Source organism: Aristolochia californica, unplaced genomic scaffold (genome assembly GCF_029961685.1).
Source record: "Aristolochia californica isolate CCGP_79_NKW_82.1479 unplaced genomic scaffold, dmAriCali1.0.hap1 SCAF_10, whole genome shotgun sequence".
NCBI lineage: Eukaryota > Viridiplantae > Streptophyta > Magnoliopsida > Piperales > Aristolochiaceae > Aristolochia > Aristolochia californica.
In genome coordinates, this window is record NW_027181771.1 from 31,750,753 (window position 1) to 31,773,776 (window position 23,024).

Consider the following 23,024-nt stretch of genomic DNA (forward strand, 5'->3'; position numbering starts at 1 on the left):
GAGGAGAAGATTTTTAGGCATTGTGGCTCTTATTAGTTATTAGTGACTAATGAGAGGTTGATGCAACTCGCACCAAATACAGTGGCGAACCTCGAAATGTTCAAGCCAGAGAGGAGTACCGACTGCCGACTAACAACCCTTTTATGTTAATCCCTTTGTCTCTTCTACTTAGCATTTGATTATCGACAAAGTCGACATGTACCATATTCTTATTCGTGTCTGTATATAAACCCCTCGCTTCTCTAACTCTCGTGGTGGTCTCTCTCACTCCACACCTCTACCAATGAATTTTTATTTTGCCCAGAATCCCACCACTGGGCTTTCCTGGGGTTGTTCTGCTTCGAGGGAGTCGGCAGAGCTTGGGGAGACCTCCGCTAGCTCTTCTTGATCCAAACTGCTCCAAGCCTTCGTCGTCATTGCAATGGCGGCAGTGGATGAGATTGAGATAAGGAGCTTTGACAAGCAAAGAGACGCGGCGAGGGTTGAAGCCCTCGAGAAGAGATGTGAGGTGGGGCCGAGAGATATCGTGATCGACACAATGGGAGACCCCATGTGTAGGGTCCGAAACAGTCCACAGTCCAAAATGCTGGTAGTCTATACTTCTCGTTCCATTTCTCTTATTCTTCTTCCCTTTTTAGTTTCATCGAGGCATTGATTTGCATCTAGCGTACTTCTTGCTCCTTCTTGATCCATTCATAGGTTGCCCAGTTGGAGGAGGAGTTAGTTGGTGTCGTGCGTGGGTCCATTAAGATCGTCACCATGAACAGTTCATTGGGTGGCAGAGCCAAGGTTGGATTCGTTTTGGGTCTCAGAGTGTCAACTCTTCACAGGAGAAGAGGAATAGGGTTGAGGCTCGTTCAGAGACTGGAAGACTGGTTCGGCATCAACTCTGTCGATTATGTGTACATGGCCACCGAGAAGGACAACAGAGCTTCCCTCCGGCTTTTCATCGACAAATTAGGGTACGTAATGTTCAGAACGCCGGCGGTACTGGTCAACCCGGTGGCGCACCGACCGGCGCGCATTTCCGCGAAGGTTGAATTTCGGAAGATCGAGGTGGAACAAGCCGAGAGTCTTTATAGGAGGTTCATGGGTTCCATGGATTTCTTCCCCCATGACATTGACTGTGTACTAAGAAACAAGCTGAGCTTGGGAACATGGGTTGCTTACCCCAAGGGAGAGTCGTGGAAAGGCGAAATTAGTACAGGTGGAACAAATGGATGGCTTCTTCCCACAAGCTGGACCATGTTAAGCATCTGGAACTGCGGGGATGTCTTCAAGATAAAAGTAGGCAAAGCTTCCAATGCTTGTGTGATATCGACGAAAATCCTGAGCCTGGTTGATCGAGCTCTGCCTTGCCTGAGACTACCACCAGTACCGGATTTCTTCGGCCCTTTTGGAATCTATTTCGTTTACGGCGTACACGGAGAAGGCCCTCAGGGGGGTGTACTTGCCAAATCCTTGTGCCAGTTCGTGCACAACTTGGCAGCAGATCAGTGTGAAGACTGCAAGGCGGTTGTCGCGGCGGTAGGAGGTTGCGATCCCATGAAGCATTACATCCCCCACTGGAAGCTGCTTTCCTGCCCAGAGGACATATGGTGCATCAAAGCCCTGAAAGATCAGGAAAAGCAATCGGAACAAGAGCAGGGAACGCCGACGGTGGCTGCGGCGACGAGAGCCCTCTTCGTCGACCCACGCGAAGTATAGCAACGTCCTAACTTCCCCTACTTCTGGTACATTATCCACCACCAATCCGTTTCCGTCGCAAAGGTTCCGTGTTTTGTTGCTGTCACCAAAGGGGATCTCCAACGACTTCCTAATTTAGGTGCCCACCATGGGTTTCTGTTAATGGAGGCGTCGATCACTGGAACTCTTCGGTAGGTATCACTCGGCACCAGCACCAAACCATCCTTGATGTCATATCCCAGCTTCCATCATTGGTCCCAAACAAGCTTGCTGACCCGCCATGAAAGCTAGAGCTTGTAATCGTAAAAATAAAAAGACGAAAATTGGCCCTTTTGAAAGTTTATGGTAAAAAAAGAGCGATCGATGAACGCCGGCCTGAAACTATCTGATGAAAAAAAAAAAATCGCGTTTCTAATTCTATCCCGTCGTTGGAAGCTGTAAGAATTGGCAAACATTCCTCGATCGCCTACCTCGTGCATGTAAATAGGGGAAATCTGTCACCTCCAGATATCCATTTATACAAAAACCAAAGGGAATTTTGGTGCTTGCTCTCCCGTTCCCTCACGGGGAAAGGTCACTCCAGACATCACCCACCACCTCACCATGTGACCCTCACCAAACTCTGGTTTGGTCCTTTTCTGGCTCGTAGGTCCCAGATTACGTCGAAAATGATTGGACTCAAACGTCAAATCATCTAGCCTTTGCAACACGACGATAGGCTTCCGATATGAAATCTCTCTTTCTTCTGCTTCTTCTTAACTCTTTGCCATCAATAGCTGGATGACAAAGATGACCAACTTTTGTGGCTTCCATCGTAAGATCCACATGCTTCCCAGGTGTTGTTTTCGAGTTACTCTCGTATCGTCTTTCCCCGGTATCTGTCTCTCTCCCAGGCATTCTGTAAATTAAGATAGAAAGATCCGAAGCTGGGACTCTCGTCGTTAATTTGCCCATTAATTACTTGAACGTGCTCTAATGGGAACTTAATGGAGACTCTTTCCGCAAACCCAGATCTGAAATTTAGCTTCAGATTTGGTGGAAGGTTGAGAAATTTGGAGGGCAGACGAAACAAAAGGTAAATTGATGGTTCCATGATTGAAATTGCCCCAAAAAAACTGAAAGTCCTCAGTGTTATTGTTCCTTTGTTCATCAAACACATCACTATGAACAATTTGCACGGCATTTTTTTTAGTACTTATTCCCACATCATTCAATTAGCCAGCTAAAAACTTCTCCTAAGTCATTGTAAACAGCTCTATATTCTGCTTCACTACTAAAATGGCTAGTAAAGAGTTAGGTGTCATTAGGAGTAGCTTTAAGTGAATCAAAGCTTGGCATTCATGAGGGAGTGTCTACATCTTCCCTAATGTAAAATTGACTCTTTAGAGTCAATCTAAAGAGTCAATAATCTCCTTTGGTATAATTGAACCTTTGCTTTTCTACATATCACCAACACACACATACACACACACATATATATATATAGAATTCAAATAGTTGTTAAAGGAGATGTGCTCCTCAACATCAGATTTGCTAGTTCTTGTACTAGTAATGGATCTAGTCTCCTTCAATCGTATGAAGAAGATCGATGAACATGACCTAATTCTATTTATAAATTGGCTTATATACACCCTCTACATGTGATTGGAAGGGAACAGTCAAAATGTTAGTGCATAGGTACTAAAAAATCTGACCCTTATACACTACCACATCAAGTCAGTAAGAAAGGAAAGAAATATGTCATGCCACCACATAAGATGAGTACATGATGTAAGAAAAAATGAACCAAGTAGCAGGAAATATCAATTTAGGCCGTGTTAGTGCACTCTAAAAGTGAAAGTGAAAGTTACCCAAAACCTGTTAGTATGCACTGTAAGTTGCGAGTGAAAGTGATTTACCTAGTGAAAAATGAGTGAAAGTGAAATCACTCCTTAAGGCTAGTGAATTCACTTTCACTTGTAGTTTCAATCCTCTCTCCTCATTCCCACCATCCCTTGTCACTCCAAATGGCCAAAGCTTCTCTGGTAAAAAGACTTTTGGACCAGGCAGTGGTTGGTACAGGTGTTGAACTCCACAAATACACTACGTCCATGGATTTCTCTCCCTTCGTTTCTTTCTTTCCCATCTTTTCGTCCACTTAATTTTGTTTTCATTTTCTTATTGTTCTTTGATTCTTCTCTGTTTGATCTGTTTTCTTTATCTTTGAATCCACCATTAAAAAAAGGAAGTCGAATTCAGTATCTCTCATCCTCACAATTCTCTCTAGGAAGTCGTCGTAAAATGATAGTTCTGGCTTCTTAGATAAGAATTTTGAGTGAGGGAGCTACTGAGTTTAATGCAAGAGACACAATTCACCCCCTTTACATGGAAGCACAAAGAAAGAGAGGAGAAAATAAATCGGCGTTGAGTTATTTCTAGGTGTCGCAAGAAATCAGTCTCAACCCCTAGCGTTGTCGGCTCCTCCTTCAGAAAGGGCCAGAACTACTATGGTAATGTCTCTTTTTTTAATTCTTCTCTACTTTTTTGTATTTCTTTCTTTCCCTTCCTAGGTTCTATTTTTTTGTCTTCTCCATCATCTAATGTTTCCTTTCTTTCCTCTTCTCGCCGTTCTCTTCCTCCAGATATTTCTTCTTTTTTCAACATTCTACTTCTTTCTTCCCCTTTCTTGCAAGAAGGGTGGGCGTTAAGCGTTATGCGAATCCGATTCGTATCGGGTATATTTTTACTTCATTACCTAGAGCCCATTACGGATTTCTATAACATACCACAGGTGGAGATCTTCCCCACCATTGTTGGTTGGGGAAACCATAATTACTTCGTTTGTTTCTAATCTTTATTCTGGATGATACGATCAGTCTTTCTACTATTTCACTGGACTACACGGGAAATCACTGTCATCCCATCTTTTTTTTAATCCTTTCTTCCTTTGAATTTCTGAATTTCATTTTCTTAATTCTCTTGACAAAGGATTTTTCTATTCCCTTATTCCTTTTAGCTTTAGTCCACGGAGGTCTCTCGTTTCCCTCCTGTTTTTTATACATTTTCTTATTGTCCCTCTTCATTCTCGTTCTCTCGATTTTTTGTGAGATAGAGTTTGAGTGCTTTGTTTCTTTTTTCCTGCCCTTGTTTTCTTTCCTGGTAACAATGATGAAAAGGGAGAAGCTCTTGAGCTTTAATTGACCCATGAATAATTACTAAAAAATTTTAAGTAAAAGTTCTAAAATTTAAATTTATCAGAATATTTATCAATAAAAATTATCTCTACATTTTACATCACACTTTCCATTGTACACACTAACAAAAAAATATATTTTACTGTGTATTTTTATTGCGAACACTAACACAAAAAAGTAATTCACTTTCACTTTCACTTTCCACCGCACTTTAAAAATGCACTAACCCCCATTAGCAAAACGAAATGAAGACCACACCCAACAAAAGAAGTCTCATGCACATGTCTGGTTCAAATATGCTACTTAGTACACAACTTGTCTCCATGTAAAGAAATATTATAATAAAACAAGAGAAACCAGAGGAAGCTAGATCTTGGAAATTAGGAAAGGAAGATAACAAATATGAGAATGCGTAACCAGAAATGAGTTAAAGAGATCAAATTTGTCGAAATAGAAAAAATGAAAAACACTAAACTAAAGGATTCATATTAGTTCTCGTGACATGGATGGATGAGATTCATAAAATAGTCATAAAACTCTTGTTTTTTGTGTATTAGAAATTCTTAACCCAAAGTTTCCATATGAAAAGACCCATAATTCAGAGTGATCGGTGACAGAAATGAAAGAAAAATGAACAAAAGGACAAGAAAAAGTAAGGATGGGTATCAGATTAGAGCTCCAAATTTGATGAACCAAGAACAATTACTTAGAGCAATAGACATGCCAGAGAAGGAAAATGAAAGACATCATGCTATAAGAAAACTAAATCCAAATCCAACAAAAAAATCAGAATTTCAAAGTAGTTCACATGTTGCAGCTACATTACATTTCCTGGAGAAGAGTCTTACACCTTCTTCCTTTCAGGCAAAGTGATTGCCATATTAAAGAAAGTTGGAGTCAATTCACCAATTTAACAAAGTTACATCGTCTCTAAGTATGAATTATATAAAACACACGAGTTGACCTACAACTCAATCGGGTCGAGTTAGATTTGAGATGGATAGGTCAGGTTGGGAGCTCGAACTCGCTCCTATTCAAAGTGATTCATTTCCCCTTGCATATGCAGCCACTGAACTAATATGAGTCCTAAATGAATAAATTTTATTAAGCTAATCACTTTTAATAAAATATTTATCAAAATAACTAACTCAAAAACTTAATTTTGAAATACCCATCTTTGACTGGTCAACAACCCAAACTTGAAAGTTTAATGCGACATATCAACATTGACCGCTACACAGCACCACGTCAACTGCCATGTCACCAACCAAAAATAATAGTTGCCATGTCATCAGCCAATTCACCAACATGCCACATCATCTACCACATAAGCTCTACTTATGAAACACCTTGATGGACTCCTATAAGTTATCCATTCATATTGAAACACCTTCATGAACTCCTCCTATAAGTCATCCATTCATATTGAAACACCTTGATGAACTCCTCCTATAAGTCATCCATTCATATTGAAAGACTTTCATGATAAAGAAATGGAGGGAGTTAGCAGTTGTGAAAGTGGAAAAGGCAACAACTTTCACTTGAAAATGATTACTAAGTATATGGATTCCAGAATCAGAATGGTTCCACTAACGGATCATTAGAAAACTAATTTCTTGGTATACGTCTCTGGATGTGTCATAAAGTCGAAAAGACATGACATGGAGTGAGCATTCTCTGATCGTCTCATCCACAAAACCCCACGTTCATGGACGCACTAATCCTTTCAAACTGACATCATTGCTGACCTAATTCATTGGAAATATCCTGTATTTGACATTAACGAATCAGATAATGCTGTGGATCAGCCCATGGAATGTAATTAATCCATGACCCATTCCTTTCAGAGGGAGATGTGTGGGTGCTCCATGGACGCATCCATCTCAGATGGGCCTTCAGTGGAATCTTAATCTGGTGGCTGTTCACTGAACTTTAGCCAGCCAAGCCCAGATTTCAACTAGGACATTAAATATTAACATGGGGCAATCCCCTCCTTAAATTAATTATTATTTTAATGATAGTAATTAATAATTCACTTTATAACATTAAATAATTGGTCGTAAAAGGAAGACCCTAAACTCCTCGGTCTTAACTAATTGAGCCAAATGAATATTCCAATTTGTTAACAAGGAAAAAGAAAAGCTTGATATAAGATGAGTCCCACAACGCGTAACCACATCCGACGGTGGAGAGTAACTTTCTTTTCAACACAAAAGACAAAGAAACCGAACCTCCGGATCGCCTTTTTCCACATCATCTTGGGTTAAGTGGAAAATACAGAGAGACCACAACGACCTCTCACTAAAATCGACCATCCTCCCGCAACGATTTCCTTATTCTTCTCGACTCCATACCAGCAGTCATGGCCACCGCGTGCACCACCGTCTCCGCCGGTGGATACACGTGCCGGGACAGCGCTGCCGCGACCCATCTGAAGCTCCTCTCGATTGCTCTCATCTTCGTCACCAGCGTCGTCGGGATAGCCTCCCCTGTAGCCCTGGCCCGTGTTTTTCACGGGAAGCCTGCCTACACCAACGTCGTTCTTCTCATCAAGTGCTTCGCCGCCGGCGTTATCCTCTCCACCTCCCTTGTTCATGTTCTCCCTGACGCCTTCCAGGCCCTTGCCGACTGTCAGGTCGGCTCACGGCACCCCTGGAAGGACTTCCCCTTCTCAGGGTTTGTCGCCATGATAGGAGCCCTCCTCGCCCTCCTTGTTGATCTCGTTGCTAGCTCCCACGCCGAACATTCCCACTACACGCCTGTCCGGTCCGAGGACCCCTCTTCAATTACGAAAAAGACGGCCCAAAACCAACCGGCCTCTAGCCTCCCCCTCCACTGCGGCCATACTCCGGCCGACGAGCTCGCCAAATTGAAGCAGCGACTAGTGTCCCAGGTACTCGAGATTGGGATCATTTTCCACTCCGTCATCATCGGGGTCACTCTGGGGATGTCCCAGAACAAGTGTACAATTCGGCCTCTGGTTGCTGCTCTCTCCTTCCACCAAATATTCGAAGGAATGGGACTTGGAGGATGCATTGCGCAGGTAAGCGAACACAAAACACCATCTGATCAATTCCTTTCACCGACGAATTGAACCGAAAGCAGGAGTATTGCAAGCTAATTTTTTTTTCTTCTCCATCCTAGGCGGGCTTCAGTGTTAGCACCACAACCTACATGTGTTTTATGTTTGCAGTAACGACGCCTATGGGAATTATCATGGGAATGCTCGTCTTCTACATCACTGGTTATGACGACAGTAGCCCCAATGCACTGATTTTAGAGGGACTTCTGGGATCGCTGTCTTCAGGCATTTTAATTTACATGGCCCTTGTTGATCTCGTTTCCCCTGATTTCTTCCACAACAAATTGATGAGTTCACAATTGTGGCTCAAAAAAGCCTCTTATGTTGCTTTAGTGCTTGGATCAGCTTCAATGTCTGTGCTTGCTCTCTGGGCTTGAATTCCTATTGAAATTTCTCATACACATCATGTACTAGACATTAATCTTTTCCGCCTTGTTTTTTCCAACGCAAATGAGAGACTACTCTGTTCAAGGGATTCTTCTCAATTTGGGATGGTTTCGTGCCCTGAGCGTAGTAGCTTTACGCCTTCGGACGGAAAGAAAAAGAGTGGGAACTGATTGCTCCACTTTATTTAAATTGCTACTTTACTAATGTAACAAGGAAAGATAGATGCAGCTTGAGCACACCGGGATTTAATTACCAGGAAAGCTAGTAGGAGAGGGAGGGATTTTGTTTTGAATGGAAAATTTTACTTCGACCATATTCTATCATTTGTTACTTGTCAGATGATACGATTACGAATAAAAAAAAGTGATTCTGTTCGCCAGGAATTGAACTAAAAAAAAATCTCAGACAACCAAAACAAATGCCATTTCTTGCACATTAAGGACAAGATATACAAGAAACGTTCTGATTACATAGCTACTTGAGACCTGAGAGACTATTTCACGAATGACGAAACCAGAAGTATGCTATAAGCTTAGCTTCCCCCAAGACATGTCCATCAATGGCGTCCAGCAGCTTCTCCTTGGTCACCTGGAAATCATCATCAGTACACAAAATGGGTCGGTTTTGAAATTAAAAAGAAAAACGCAGTTACCTTTCTTCCGAGATTCATGGTGTCATCCAAGGCAAAAAGCCTGAACTGGATCCGATGTCCGTGACTAGGGAGAAATGGACCACGCCACCCGGGTACCTTCCAGTCGTTGTTCCCTTCCTTGATCCCCGCATACTCTCCACCCACTTCCTCCTCGCCGGAAAACCCCTCAGGCAGACCCTTCAACGTCGGAGGAATGTTGACGACGACCCAGTGAGTCCAGGGCACGATTGGGCCGCTCGGGTCGGGGGCGTCAATGTCTTCGACGACGAGTGCCAAGGACTTGGTGCCGTCGGGAACGTTATACCACTCCAAGGGCGGTGAAATGTTCTTCTTGGCGCCCTGGCCCTCCCCTGTGAAGTGCCTCGGCATCCTCCCTTCGTTGTCCATGGAAGGCGACACCAGCCTAAACGTTTCAGCAGCCATTACAGGATGCTTCTTTCTCTGATGGCGCCCGGGCTTGTCCGTCGGTGGTTCTCTTCCTCTTCCGTCCTTCAATTGTCGAGGAGGGACAGTTGTGTAGAGAAGCAAATGTCAACGTGGTTTCTCGATAGCTCCATGTGTAACAAGTGTCAGGTAACGTGTCGTTCGGACGGATTTCAGGTACAGGTAGCAGGATTCTGCAAGCGTCGAGTATCATCTAGGCGTTGCAAGTTTTAGCAGAAAATATTAAAGAGTCTCGACCGATTAGCCAGGAATATCAATAGTTTTTTTTTTTTTTTCTATTCATAGTCACATACTCCAATTCAATTCATTCAAAATAAATTTAATCCAAAAAAATATTAAGGGGTGAATCGGGTTAACATTTATTAGGGCCAACTATTTATTAACCTCATGGCTTATTCTCTTGAATAACATGAGAAATGTGAATAAGACCTATTTATATAGGACAATCGATCTCATTCATCTTAATGTGAAAGCCAATTCGCTTGGACAGTGGCAACTATGTAATTTCTGATTTCTATCCAATTTCTTATGGTTGCCGGCAACCAGACTTCTCCGGCCATTCAGACATATATGCTAATTGATTCTCGCTTATCGTCCGGCCTAATAGACTTGTCGAATTCACTTGACGATAAGTCAAAGTAGGCGTCTCACGGTTCTTCATTTCATTCGTATTCATGGTAGGCGGTGGCATTTCCTTTTCTCTGTTCATATTGGACTAAAACGCGCTTCTGGAAACGAAAGTCGTCAAAGTCGCTCAAAGTCTTTAAACAGCCGCCTCTTCTAATTTATTATCTTCCATAAATTCCTTTTCTGTGATTAGTTGCCGTTAAAGCGAAAGAGCCATAAATTTTGAAGGATGCGTCTCATCCTGGATAAAAAACGCTCTTCTCCGATCACGTGCAAATCAGATCAATGATAATTTCTGTTCGTTTTTGTCCTTCATCTCCAACGTCCAAGAACCTATCTTTGATTCGATCTTATTGTTTCCGGCAAATTAGAGGAGTGTAAACTAATAAAGATGGTATGAAAATTAACTGATCTTGTTCAAAACTTCGAAGAACGAGCACGAAACTCTCATCGAAACAGAGACTCAAGCTATGGGTAAAAGTATAAACGCAACTGTACAAACTGATCCCTTTAATCTGTGATTTCTTGAAGAGTGGAAGAAAAGGGAGAACGACGTTGTCTATAACTGAATGGTGAAGCCGCGGGCACCATTGGCTTGTCGGACTGGAGTGACATCACCGTAAACCGATACCTGCTCATGTCGGGTCGCGTCGTACTTCTCTCCGTCGCCCCACAAGGCGTAAGCTTCTTCTCCGTGGACTGCGTCATCTCCGATCAAGAGCTGCTCGTCGGGCATTCGCAAGGGAATGAAGAGCCTTATGACGAGAAGGATCACTGAGGTGGAGACGATGTTCCAACCTATGACAAACAGAGCGCCCACCAATTGCTTCACGAACTGTACCCCTCCAACGCCGCCGTAGAAGGCGCCTCTTGAATTGGTGACTGGCAGGAGGAGGTTGCAAAGGGTTGGCTCCGCTAGGAGGCCTGTTAGGGCTCCGCCGAGAAGACCCGCCACGGCGTGGGTGTGGAATACCGCGAGCGTGTCGTCCACCTGCGATTACAGTGGAAAACGATGAGTAGTTCTAAAAGCATACTGATCATAAACATGAAGTCATGGACGACGATGATTTCTTCACGGGGTCATTTGATTTTTGGTCTATATATACTTGGAAGGATCCATTTTCTATCAATCCCTAAAAGACGGAATAATAAGATCAGATTATGTCACCTTCTGCAACAATGTGGACTTTTTGTGAAGAATCATCATTGTGAACCATGGAATGCTGCCCGAAAGCATACCCATCACCATCGCTGCCCACGCCTGCACTACCCCTGCAAGTTAACCTATTGTCAAACTCGGAAGATTAGATTAAAGCCGTCAAGGGGAGTACTTTTCCTATCAAGAATAGATTCAGATTCATACCTGCGCCGGGAGTAATGCAGACGAGTCCAGTCATCATCCCCTGGACGGCGCCGATCACTGAAGGTTTCCCGAAGAAAGCCACATCGAGAGTGGTCCACACGAGGAGGCTGGTGGCCGCACATATGTTGGTATTCAGCACTGCAATGGAAGCGTCAACATTTGCGGCGTATGGCGCTCCGCCATTGAAACCCGACCAACCCATCCACAGAAGCCCCGCCCCGCAGAGCATCAACAAGACGTTGTTCGGCGGGAACCTCTCTCTGTCGCTCTTCAGCCTCGGCCCTACCTGAATTGCATTGTTACTGTCACATAAATGAAAATATCGAGTACAGTGTTTACAGAACAAAAAGGAGTACGAGTGCTTAATTACTGAGTCAAACTCAGAGGGGTTACCCAGTAGGCCGCGACAAAGCCGGCGATGCCTGAGGAGAGATGGATGACATAGCCACCGGAATAATCGATGACGCCCCACTGGAAAAGAAACCCGCCGCCCCAGAGACTGAAAGCTCCAACCGTGTAAGAAAAAGTGAGCCACAAGGGAACGAAAGCCATCCATGCCTTGATGTTCATACGACCCAAGACGGAGCCGGCGAGCAAGATGAGCGTGATCGCCGCGAAGGTGAACTGGAAATAAACCAGAGAGGACATGGGGTATAGAGGTTCGTTCATCGGCGTCTCGACGGTCCCATTGCTGTAATGATGAATACTCTGGGGCACGTTCGCCTGACGAGCCAAGTATTTCTGGCCCATGGCCGGGGCGCCCTTGCCCCAGAAGGGAAGCAGCTTGTCACCAAACGCCATGCGGTAGCAAACTAAGACCCAAAGGATGAGAGTGGCGGCGAACGCATAGAGAGCCATGAAAGCGGAATTGACGGCCCACTTCTTCTTGACGATGCTGCCATAGAGGATCACCAAGCCGGGCATGCTTTGGAGGCCGACGAGGGTCGCGGCCGTCATCTGCCAGGCGTTGTCCCCTTTGTTGAGCCATCCCGGCACCGACGGAGGGCGCGAAAGGTACGCCGGAGCGATATCCATGTATGAAACCTGAATGGACTTGTAGATGCCGCCAGGCAGGACAGGTTAAGCCCGACAGCGTCTGCCACAGTCTACCTGTTCTCTATTTATATATATATATATGTATGAACCGAGATCAGAAATCTGTAATTGAAAAATAACAAATGAAAATATAAAGGTTGGAGAGAGGAAGAAGAAGATGAAGAAAAGTCAAAAAGTCCAAAAGTCCAAAAGTCAGATAATGTACGATATGGATTCTTAAAGAAATGTAACAGGTGGAGCGTGGTCGGTTCGGTAGGGCAAAGTTGGGAGGCGCGACGAGACACGGTGCACGGATCTGTACTCGCGGGTGCACCGTGTAGAGTCGTCATCACAATTCATGCTCAGGTATCCGGATTTTAAAAAGCAAAATTTCACTGATTAAATGTCATTTTTTTTTACATTTAAAATTAAATATTGTTTTTCTAATAGATAAGAAAGCAATAGAATATGTTAAATATAAGCATTTATTTAAAAATATAAATTAATTACTATTAATAATTAGTATTAAATTTCAATCTTGTTAAAATCATTTCAAATCGATCGAATTAACCAAGTTTAAAGGGAATTTAGACAATTTTTTTTTTTTGTTGTTATTAGGCACAAACTAGATTTACATTAAAATCGGATGATCCAACCGATCAAAGTGGAGCCCAATACATGACAATTGCCATGCCAACTTACGAATCAAAGTGGCTTTATTTTAATAACATTGATACATTTTACATATTTAGTAAAATTAAATATATGATTACTCAGAAAATCCCACAAGGATGTATCGACTACAAATCATAGTTCACTGAGCACTATCGGCTACGAACATCTTGAAATTTTATTTTTTATAGAATTTTAATAATAAGACTAAATTGGATAAGATTTTTACATGGGTGTCTTCAAGGCATCCTTAATTTTAGGGATAAATTATTATAATTAATTCAATTAAAAAAAAAACTTAAGAGGGAGAATAAACCAAAGTAGTCAACTTATATGGTCATATCCATGCCTAAAGTAGTCAACTTGATAAACCAAAGTTTGAGAAATTTATAAGGAAAAAATAGAAAACAATTAATTTCATCAAATAATAGAGAGTGTTTATGTAATTAAGAAAAAGTAGGACAAAACATAAGTGCTAATATATTTTTTAAAACAATTTTTATATTTGTAACTGCAATGAAAATTGGGTATAAGGTAAAAAAAAAAGTACTTGAAGTCACCAAAAAAATTATAAGAAGAAGAACAATTGATTGATGATACCGCAAGTCATAATCAATAACTAACTAAACTTATCACAACTAAGTTAAGGCTATGACTATATTACTTAATGAAAATGTACGATCGGTTAACCTTTTTGTGTAGTTTTTTCTACAATGGTCTAAAACGGATAGTTTCACTAAGAAGCTCATAGATAAGGACCTAAACTCAGACAAAATCATGACTTCTGTTAAATCCTTGTACATTTCTTGACCTTCTTAGCTCCTCCAAAGCTCAAAATATATTCTTATTCATGACTAAAGTATACTAAAAGCTTGGAAACACTTTGGAAGTAGCTATCTCTCTAAAGAATTTCTCTTTTATGATTTTCTATTTTCTTTAAGTGGTTTTCCACAACCTTTTAGTCTAAAAGGGAATTGTCCACTAGAGCTAGAATCTACTTGTATGAACATCATTTTGAGAGAAAATGAAAAATGTATCTGGGCATAGAGTCAGATTTTTTAAAATTGTTTTGGCTAATAGAACATATTAGTGAATTTTTTTCTCTAGTTATTGTTCTTGGGTGGTGGTTACCAATAAAAAATATTGAAAATAAAAAGTTCTTAATCTCCTTAATGGGTGTACATTTTACTTATTTTCTCAATTATATTTTCACATTAAGCACTTATTTTTTTTATTTGCATTATCAATTTACCTCCCTTGTGAGACACCACCTAGGCCAACAATTAGTTATAGAGCAAGCATTGAAGTCATCTGAGTTAAAATCCTCTATATTTTAACTCAAATTATTCTATAGTTTATCGAGACAAAATGCTCCTAAGCATAGGGCAATCTGCTAATAGGTCACTTATGTATTAACAATACACATTATGCATATTGCAAAGTAGAATAAATTGTTTCTACAATCCATGTATTGGGACATACGACATGCCACAAAAAAATGGACATTTTGACGCTTATAAAGAGATTAACGGTGAAAAATTCTCACAATTTTTGGTGAACTTAATAAGAAAGACAAGAAGCAATATAAGAACCAACTCTAAGCTAATCAATCTATAGTTGTGTGCCTTAAGTCCTACTAAGTTCAATTAGGTTTCCACATGCAAAACAGCCAAAGAAATTTTGGGGTAAATTAGAGTGACCCTGAAGAAACAATTAGAGTAAAAGACTATAGGACTAGTCTATTGGTAACCCAATACGATGAGTTCAAAATAAAATCGGGTGAAACAATAGCTAACATGAATTCTAGATTCACTCATATCATAAATGATTTGAATATTTTAGGTGAAGAGATATCCCTCTATTGAAGGAATGATAAACTTGTAAAGACTCTTCCAAAGTCTTGGAACATGAGGAAGAAAAAAATTAGAAAAAATGTAAATTTTAGAACCATGAGCTCTAAGGAGCTACAAGGTAATCTTCTTTCATACTTGAAGAAAAAGATGAAGAACAACTTTGAAAAGAAAATGTTGCACTTAAGGAAAATAGTGCACCAAATGAAGATTTTAGAGGCCAATGCTTGACCTTCATTCCTACACATTTACAAAGACTATAGAAGGAAGAAAAAACTTTAGGAAGGGTTCAAATAAGGTTAACAAAGAAAAAACTTTTAAATAGACTGATTTTTGAGTGTGGCAAGTCAGGTATATAAGAAATAAATGCTTATCTCTCAAGAAAAAATCTCCATTCACAAGCAAGGATTCAAAGAAGAAGAAGAATAAAGTTTTGATTTCAGTTTGGGATGTTATTGAAAGCCAATCCAATCATTCCGAGGAAGCGGAAAGTAATATTGGACTTATGACTTTAGAATAAGAAGACTCAACTAAATGATTCAAACTATGAGCATGAATTAGAATAATTACTTGAAAATATGTTTAAAGCATGAATTAGAAGAATTACTTGAAAAATATGTTTAAAGCATGAATAAATCTATGGATAAATGTGATGCCCAAAATAAGAAATAGCCAAACTTAAGAGTGAAGTGACTATATTAAAAGAAGCTAGTGATGACCATGTGGCCAATGCTTTAAAGTAGTAAGAATTGATTGAAAAGTTATCTTGTGATAGACTAGATTTTGAAAAGAAATGCATTAAAATGGAGCAAAACCACAAAGGTGCTTCTACTCATAAGAATGCACTCAAAAGGTACAATAGGAATAATATGGACAAAAATGTTTACTCTTTTGCCTCATATCAGAAACTATTATTGCAACAAATTGGGTTGTTATGCCTATATTTACAAACTCCGCAATGTTCGTGGCATAAAAGAAAGGTACCAAAATCAAATGAAAATATTGTAGTTACCCATGAATTCAAGGGTAAGCAACTTTGGTTGTCCTAAGAGAGTGTTGTAGTTAATAAATTTCCAAAGGGACATTGAAGGTATGATTCTTTTTCTCTCTTGAAGGTTTGTTTGCAAACCAAAATTTGTGAATTTTGGATAGTGGGTGCTCAAGGCACATGAGCGAAGATAAAAAAGAATTTGTAGAACTCAATCCAAAAAAACGGTGGTGGTGTTACATTTGGAGACAATAGACTTTATTTTTCTTCTTCTTCTGAGTTGTTTTTCCTCTTTTGATTTTTCTATAGATCATCCAATTACTATTTGCTGTAATGGATCCACCTCCTACAGGAATAACTCCTCCACTTCAGGTATATAGTTGTTGTTCTCATTGTCTATTACCAGCATAAGTGCCACTTGATGATCCTCCAGCAAGTGAACTCACCACTCAGGACCTACCTTCTTCCTCTTCGTCTCCAAATCAACATCGTTTGAGTTAGATCTCCATATCAACCTTCGCATAGGTAAATGTTCTTGTAACTCCCATCCTATATCTAAATTTTTTTGCCTTGACTCTTTATCTCAATCTTAAAAATCCTTCACTATGTCCTTGTCTATGTCTTTTGTACCCTTTCAGTGCCGGAGGCTATGGTTTTGCTTGAGTGGGAACATGTTATGGATGAGGAGATGGATGCTTTGGTATCTAGGGGAACTTGAAGTTTGTGTGACTTGCCATCGGGTAGCAGTTGTAGGGTGTCGCTGGGTCTACACTATTAAATATAATGTTGATGGCATTATAGAGCGGTATAAGGCTATATTAGTAGCCAAGGGTTATAAACAAACATTTAGATTTGATGTTTTCAAAACCTTCTCACCTGTTGCTGGCTTTATTTTAGTACTATTTTAATTTATGTGATAGTGAATCGAGGGTGGCCCCTCTCACAGCTTGATGTAGAAAATTCGTTCTTATATGGGGAGTTGGAAGAAGGAATGTATATGGACCAACCTCCAAGGTATGTTGCTAAAGGGGAGGAAGTCAAAGTGTGTAAATTGAAGAAAACTATTTATGAACTTGAACAAAGTCCTAGAGCATGGTTTGAGTAATTTAGTAATGTGGTGATGGAGTTTGGTTTTTCGAGGAGTCATTATGACCATTCCATGTTTATATTAAAAAGACCACATATATTGTTATCTTAATTGTGTATGTTGATGATATAATTTTATCTGGGAGTTTGGCAGGACTTATGGAGGTGAAAACTTATTTGGCCATACAATTTTAGACCAAAGATTTGGGATAGTTAAAAAAATTTCTTTGTATTAATGTGGCTAAGAGTAAGAAAGGGATTGCTTTATGTCAAAGAAAATATGTTATTTATATGTTATAGGAATATTGTCTCTTGGGTGCTAAGCCATTAGTTACACCTATGGAAGTTAATCCTCATCTTCATGATGCACTAAGTCTAGTACTTAAAGACAAGACCCAATATAGATGTCGTAGTGGGAAAATTGATCTACGCTACAATTACTAGACTTGATATTTTATACGTAGTGGGAGTAGTGAGCTAGTTGATGGAAAACCCGAGGTTGATACATTTAGAAGTGCCTCAAAGGATTTTAAAATATTTGAAAAATACTCCAAGCAAAGGCTTACTATATACTTAGAAAGAAAAGATTGATATATTGGGGTATTATGATGCAGACTATGTTGGATGCAAGATAGATAGGTGATCTACCATTGGTTATTGCTGTTTTGTTGGATGTAACTTGGTAAGGTGGAAGAGAAAGAAAAAAATGTAGTGGAGAGATCGAGTGCCGAGACAAAGTATTGGGCAATGGCTCATACAGTTAGTGAGTTTATGTGGGTAAAATTTGTACTAGTTGAGTTTGGATTCCCTATTTCTGAACCTATGGTGATGAAGTGTGATAACCATGCAACTATATTCATAACACATAGAGGTAGATTGTGATTTCATAAGAAATGTAGTGATGCAAGGGAAAGTGGTGACACCTTATATAAGTCCTCAAAATAAGTTGGAGATGTGTTCACTAAAGTTGGAGATGGACTTTGGAAAAGTCCTCTTAACTTAGACTTAGATTCAACCATAACATGATTTTAGAGCAGGTACTTTGTATGTAGGTTCCGACCCAAAGTAGAATAATGGCCAACAGTATGAATACCAAAATGCTACTTGAATTCGAAGTGTTCACAAGAAAAACATAATCAGTAGATTTTGTGAAAAATGAAGCTTTGACCATCAATGATTTATAACTGGTCTGACCAAAAGATGCTACATGTGCTAGACTCAGATGCACACTAATGGACTTCTTGGGGCAAAACTTTGTCGACCTCCAAATTATTTCTTAATTGATGTGGCAGTTATCCCCGTATTCTGATATATTGGCTTCTGTCCTTGTCCCATCCTTCTATTTTTACTCCATCCCCATTTTTCCTATGGCCTTTTGATCTTTTATATTATTTTTCAAAATATTAAGATAAAAAAAAATTCATGGGTCGGTTTGGGTGGGATAGGAAAGAAAGCCCTTTAGAGGATTTGGAGTCGGTTCGAGTTGGGTTGGGTGAGGTTGGGTCTGGTTACTCATTTACCCGACCCGACACACACCCATGACCACGATTCCTTTGGTATATATTCTAGAATCTTTACCAAAGAGAGAAAAGAAAAAGCCCGAGGACAACGAATCAAAACCTAAAAGAGCAGCCGCAGCTAACAGTTTCTGCTTCCGCCACCTTCCTCCGCTAAGGATGCCGAAGTCTAAGCGCAATAAAGTTGGTGAGTATTTCTCCGTCTCTTGTTGCTGTTTTCCTTGTTGTGTTCATGAGTCTGTGCTGGATTGTCTCTTTTGCGGGTATTGAAATAAACGATTCTACGCGGAATGCAGTGACCCTGTCCAAGACTAAGAAAAAAGGAAGGGAGCACAAAGAGTCGATAGTAAATTCGATAAGACAGGCAGCGGAAGAATATGCTTCTGTGTATGTTTTTTCTTTCGAGAATATGAGAAATCTCAAATTTAAGGAGTTCAGAGATCAATTGAAGTCAACTAGCCGGTACTCATTTTACTCATAGTAGATGTTTAAGTTATGCTGTTATCTCATAGCAATGCTCTTTTTCGTGCTCAATTCATTATCTGTTCCAGAAATGCCCTGAGAATATTACAGGCGTCTTTATGCTTAACAAGTTATCCGATCAAAAAATGGTGCGAGGTGGCGCCTCCGGTGTAAAAAAATCGCGCCATTGTGTTTTGCTAGCGTGTTCCTTTTTCCTTTAGTAGCTTTTTTCACCAAAAAACATGTACGCTACTCGTACTGATTCTTTCATCGAACTTTTCAAATTTTTTGTGGAAGAATCTGTTGATATCCCAAGACATCTCTGAGTATTCAATTAATGAACTTTATGTTGGAGAGTTCATGTTAATCTATGTCGGTGCTGATTTATTTTGTCAGATTTTTCCTTGGATCAAACAAGGTCATGCAGATTTCTTTAGGCCGGTCTATTGCTGATGAAATTATGCCCGGATTGCACAAAGTTTCTAAGGTAACCTAGTCGAACGCAATTGCTTTCCCCAAGTTGCTCTGGGGAAGTGTGGATTTGTGTCTTTTATAACGAGCTAATTACATAGTACATCATTCAAAATAAAAGTTATTAACTATCACTGTTATTGTTGCCAGTTTTTAACTAATTTATTATTTTGTTTTTCAGTTGTTACATGGAGATTCGGGTTTGTATTTTACTAATTTACCGACAGAGGAGGTTCGAAGGTATGCTGAAGGCTTTGGCCTTCAGATATATATATATATATATTAGGATGCAATCTGTTGTTTACTGTTCATTACTATTAATTAACCACAGAAGTGTTAATAAAAACAGTTAAGCACGGTGTCATGCAAAAAAAAAACAAATCACTTCAACAATGACGCAAAATTTAAAGCATGAATTTGCATAAAAAAGGCTGTTCTATATGATTTTTTTTATATCTTCTGAGTTGCCGATGACAGTTGCTACTTCAACAAGAATGTTCTTTTTCCTTTAATGCTTGTACTTTCTTGTCTCGCCATGGTATACCTACCTTATTCTGCATAAGCATCGGTTACATGGTGTATGCTTGGTTTTGTTGCAATTTGCAGTTGTCTTCTAAACTACTGTTGTCACCTGCATGTCTGTGTGTCTTTCCTATTTGGTAAAAAAACATGTATATTAATGGCTTATCAATGAAGAAAACATGATTATTAGTATTTTTCAATGAAGAAAATAAGATTATTGTTGTTCTTTTGATGAAGAAAACACAGTTATTAATGTTCTCGATATAAAATATTAAGATCATAAGTAAAGCATTCTAAACACTTTTTAATGTCCTTTGAATGAAATATTAAGATTGTAAGTGAAACATTCTTAAGTTTGGAAGCTCAATCTTATGACTGTTCCGCTATTTTCATCATTTTGGCATCATCAATCTTGCAGCATCAATTTAATTATTTTCAGGGAAAAGATGCTCCATCACTTTCTACTGTGTAAATAATCTTTTTCTTTTTAATTATTTTGACATTCAACCTATCATTTCCATCCTGAACATGCAAATGCACATTGGTGGATATCAGAGCCTTGATTCACCTTTGTTTTCTTTTTCCCTGAAAACTATAGTATATAACACATTGCAAAATATGTTAATTTTTAATATATTTTTTATTTTTTCTTTGCAGGGTCTTTGAAGAGTTTGAAGAGCATGACTTTGCAAGAACAGGAAGTATTGCTGTTGAAAAGGTTGGTCAAGTTCTTATTATTAGAACATCAAAAGCTCACATAGTTCAATAGTAGAATTGCTTTTCCAAAAGCTGCAGTTACATGAAACCTGTAAAGCATTTATGAGTCATTGTTTGAGTGCAACCTTCCTGACAGAAAGACGCATTTGTATGTATGACTTTAATTTGTGGAATTTGTTTTCGCTCCTCAATAATGGCTGCTTGTGGGGAAAAGGCTATTAAATTATATCTTTGTCGACCTGGCCCACCAATTGAAAATTTTGACAACAAACACACTATCATTCGTTAGCTTCATCACTTTGACAACATCTGATAAGTGTTTCTGAATTGGCAATCTGAATTGAAATTTAGATTAAATTAATGATGAACCCTTTGGAATCACCTATCACTGATGAGGTGGTTAGTTGGTGTCCTATGTTTTTCACATCTTCTGATGTGCGAAGCTGTGCCCATGTGACTGTTTTTTATCTCTGTTTCTCGGTTTCAACAGAAACTTTTCTTATTGTTCTTAGAGAGCTGATAACAGGATTTCACCTTGTTGTGTTGCTGTTACAAGATCTCGAGTCCTTTAAGCTAGTGAAGTAGGCTTTCATGACAATGTCTCGGTGGTACTCTCTCTGCTGAACATGGTTTTACTATTATCCTAGTAACTAAAAGAGCAAAAGAATGAGATATTAGGTTCAAATTTTAGATCATATTGGTGAGTGAAATTAAGGAGCCACCATGCTATATGAACTTAATAAAATTATGTGCTTAGAGCCAATAATTTGAAGGCATGAAAGACTACAAATGGAGGAACCGGATTATGCTCACGTGTTCTTAGTTCATTCTTATGTGATTCCCTAGTGAAACTTGAATCTTTAAATTGAGTTGCTTAATTTTATCATTTCATTGTTTCAGGTGGAGTTGAGTGAGGGGCCTTTAGATCAGTTCACTCATGAGATGGAACCCTTCCTGCGCAAACAGGGAATGCCTGTTCGCTTGAATAAAGGTTCCCATAATAATTGCATCGGTCTGTTTGGATTCACTCAGTAAAGGTTAGGAAAGACCATCTAACTCTGGAGATTTTTGTGATGCTTATAGGTGTAGTGGAACTTGTTGCTGATTTTGTTGTGTGTGAAGAAGGAAAACCAATATCACCCGAATCTGCTCGCATACTGGTATGTCTTTTTCAACCCATTTTATCTTCATTTCTTTGATTAGTGTTCTGTTGCCTTCATAAAGCCCATCTTTTCTATCATATCTTTATCTAAAGCGGGTGTGTGAATGCTAATGAGCTTGACAGTCTGGGAGTTGTATTATCTATTTTTAAAATTTTACTTTTTCTTCTTCACGAGGATGGTCATTGATAATTAATTTTCTTGCTTAGATTTGTTTGATCAGCTTCCTGTTTAGGATATTTATCTTCTTTTTGAAATTAGCTATATGAAATTTATCTTGCTGTAGGAAATATCAGTTCTTTGTTTCGTTTTCTGTTCCATGCACAGAAAAATATGCTATCTACATGGAGTATTTACCTGATTGGAGCATATTGTACAGCATTTTGTGGCAGATCTCTCTGATTTTTTACCGAAAGCTTGATATATAGGTTATTTTTCAACTATAGTATGCTGTGGAGAAGGGAAGATAATAGGTGTTCGAAGCTTTTATGACATCAACCAATTATAGTCAAGCTTTTGCAATTGCTCTTTGAATAGGGAAAGTGTAGCTTGAAGTGTTTGACAAAATTTCATCACATTTGCTTTTCATTACAGCGTTTGCTTGGGATTAAGATGGCTACCTTCCGTTTACATCTTATATGTCGGTGGAGCGCGGAGGATTTTGAAGTTTACAAGGAAGGTATGGAGCATTCAGATTTGGAATCGTCGTAGACACGTTCACGGATTTCAAATTGGAGTGGGCAATGATGTGGTGGCTGTAGTAGATATAATAGATGATCGGTAGTTAGATTGGGTGAGATTTTGTTCAGAAACAAGTGTGTAAGCCGTAATACTTCTGCCCTATCTTTGGGCTATCTTCACCTGTAACCTGATGACATTAGCCTATAATTTATGAGAAGAAAATCATTTACTTAAGCAGGATCTTAAACGACTGGCCATATCCATCTGCAACAAGGGCATTTGAGCCTGGTAAACCTTGTGATGCTGCTAGAACAACCAAATGATTGTTATTGCCCTTGCATGTAAACAACAATAATAAATTAGTTCATTCTAGGAAACACAAAAATTAACGTTGACCTTAATTGTACTATTAATTATTATCTTAGATTTAATATTTATAAATATATAAA

The 23,024-nt window shown here is 39.4% G+C and overlaps 5 protein-coding genes across 5 annotated transcripts; 3 read left to right on the plus strand and 2 right to left on the minus strand.

Annotated features, from left to right (window-relative positions):
• Positions 1–266: 266 nt before the first annotated feature.
• LOC137942460 (probable N-acetyltransferase HLS1-like) lies at positions 267–2,179 on the plus strand. Its single transcript, XM_068788110.1, has 2 exons — positions 267–589; positions 700–2,179. Exons 1-2 carry the CDS (start codon positions 422–424, stop codon positions 1,705–1,707), a joined length of 1,176 nt encoding a protein of 391 aa, XP_068644211.1. The 5' UTR covers positions 267–421; the 3' UTR covers positions 1,708–2,179.
• Positions 2,180–7,132: 4,953 nt separating this feature from the next.
• On the plus strand, positions 7,133–8,426 carry LOC137942461 (zinc transporter 6, chloroplastic-like). The gene is made up of 2 exons (XM_068788111.1): positions 7,133–7,902; positions 8,004–8,426. Exons 1-2 carry the CDS (start codon positions 7,222–7,224, stop codon positions 8,316–8,318), a joined length of 996 nt encoding a protein of 331 aa, XP_068644212.1. The 5' UTR covers positions 7,133–7,221; the 3' UTR covers positions 8,319–8,426.
• Positions 8,427–8,796: 370 nt separating this feature from the next.
• LOC137942775 (uncharacterized) lies at positions 8,797–9,548 on the minus strand. Its single transcript, XM_068788515.1, has 2 exons — positions 8,981–9,548; positions 8,797–8,916 (listed from the first exon to the last, which is right to left on the minus strand). Exons 1-2 carry the CDS (start codon positions 9,401–9,403, stop codon positions 8,827–8,829), a joined length of 513 nt encoding a protein of 170 aa, XP_068644616.1. The 5' UTR covers positions 9,404–9,548; the 3' UTR covers positions 8,797–8,826.
• Positions 9,549–10,453: 905 nt separating this feature from the next.
• LOC137942462 (ammonium transporter 2-like) lies at positions 10,454–12,449 on the minus strand. The gene is made up of 4 exons (XM_068788112.1): positions 11,808–12,449; positions 11,415–11,700; positions 11,220–11,323; positions 10,454–11,042 (listed from the first exon to the last, which is right to left on the minus strand). Exons 1-4 carry the CDS (start codon positions 12,447–12,449, stop codon positions 10,611–10,613), a joined length of 1,464 nt encoding a protein of 487 aa, XP_068644213.1. The 3' UTR covers positions 10,454–10,610.
• Positions 12,450–18,650: 6,201 nt separating this feature from the next.
• Positions 18,651–22,809, plus strand: LOC137942463 (uncharacterized). Its single transcript, XM_068788113.1, has 8 exons — positions 18,651–18,749; positions 18,859–19,024; positions 19,421–19,511; positions 19,677–19,735; positions 20,675–20,735; positions 21,635–21,725; positions 21,818–21,894; positions 22,489–22,809. The coding sequence occupies exons 1-8, from the start codon at positions 18,722–18,724 to the stop codon at positions 22,603–22,605; spliced, it is 690 nt and encodes a 229-aa protein (XP_068644214.1). The 5' UTR covers positions 18,651–18,721; the 3' UTR covers positions 22,606–22,809.
• The last annotated feature ends 215 nt before the right edge of the window (positions 22,810–23,024 follow it).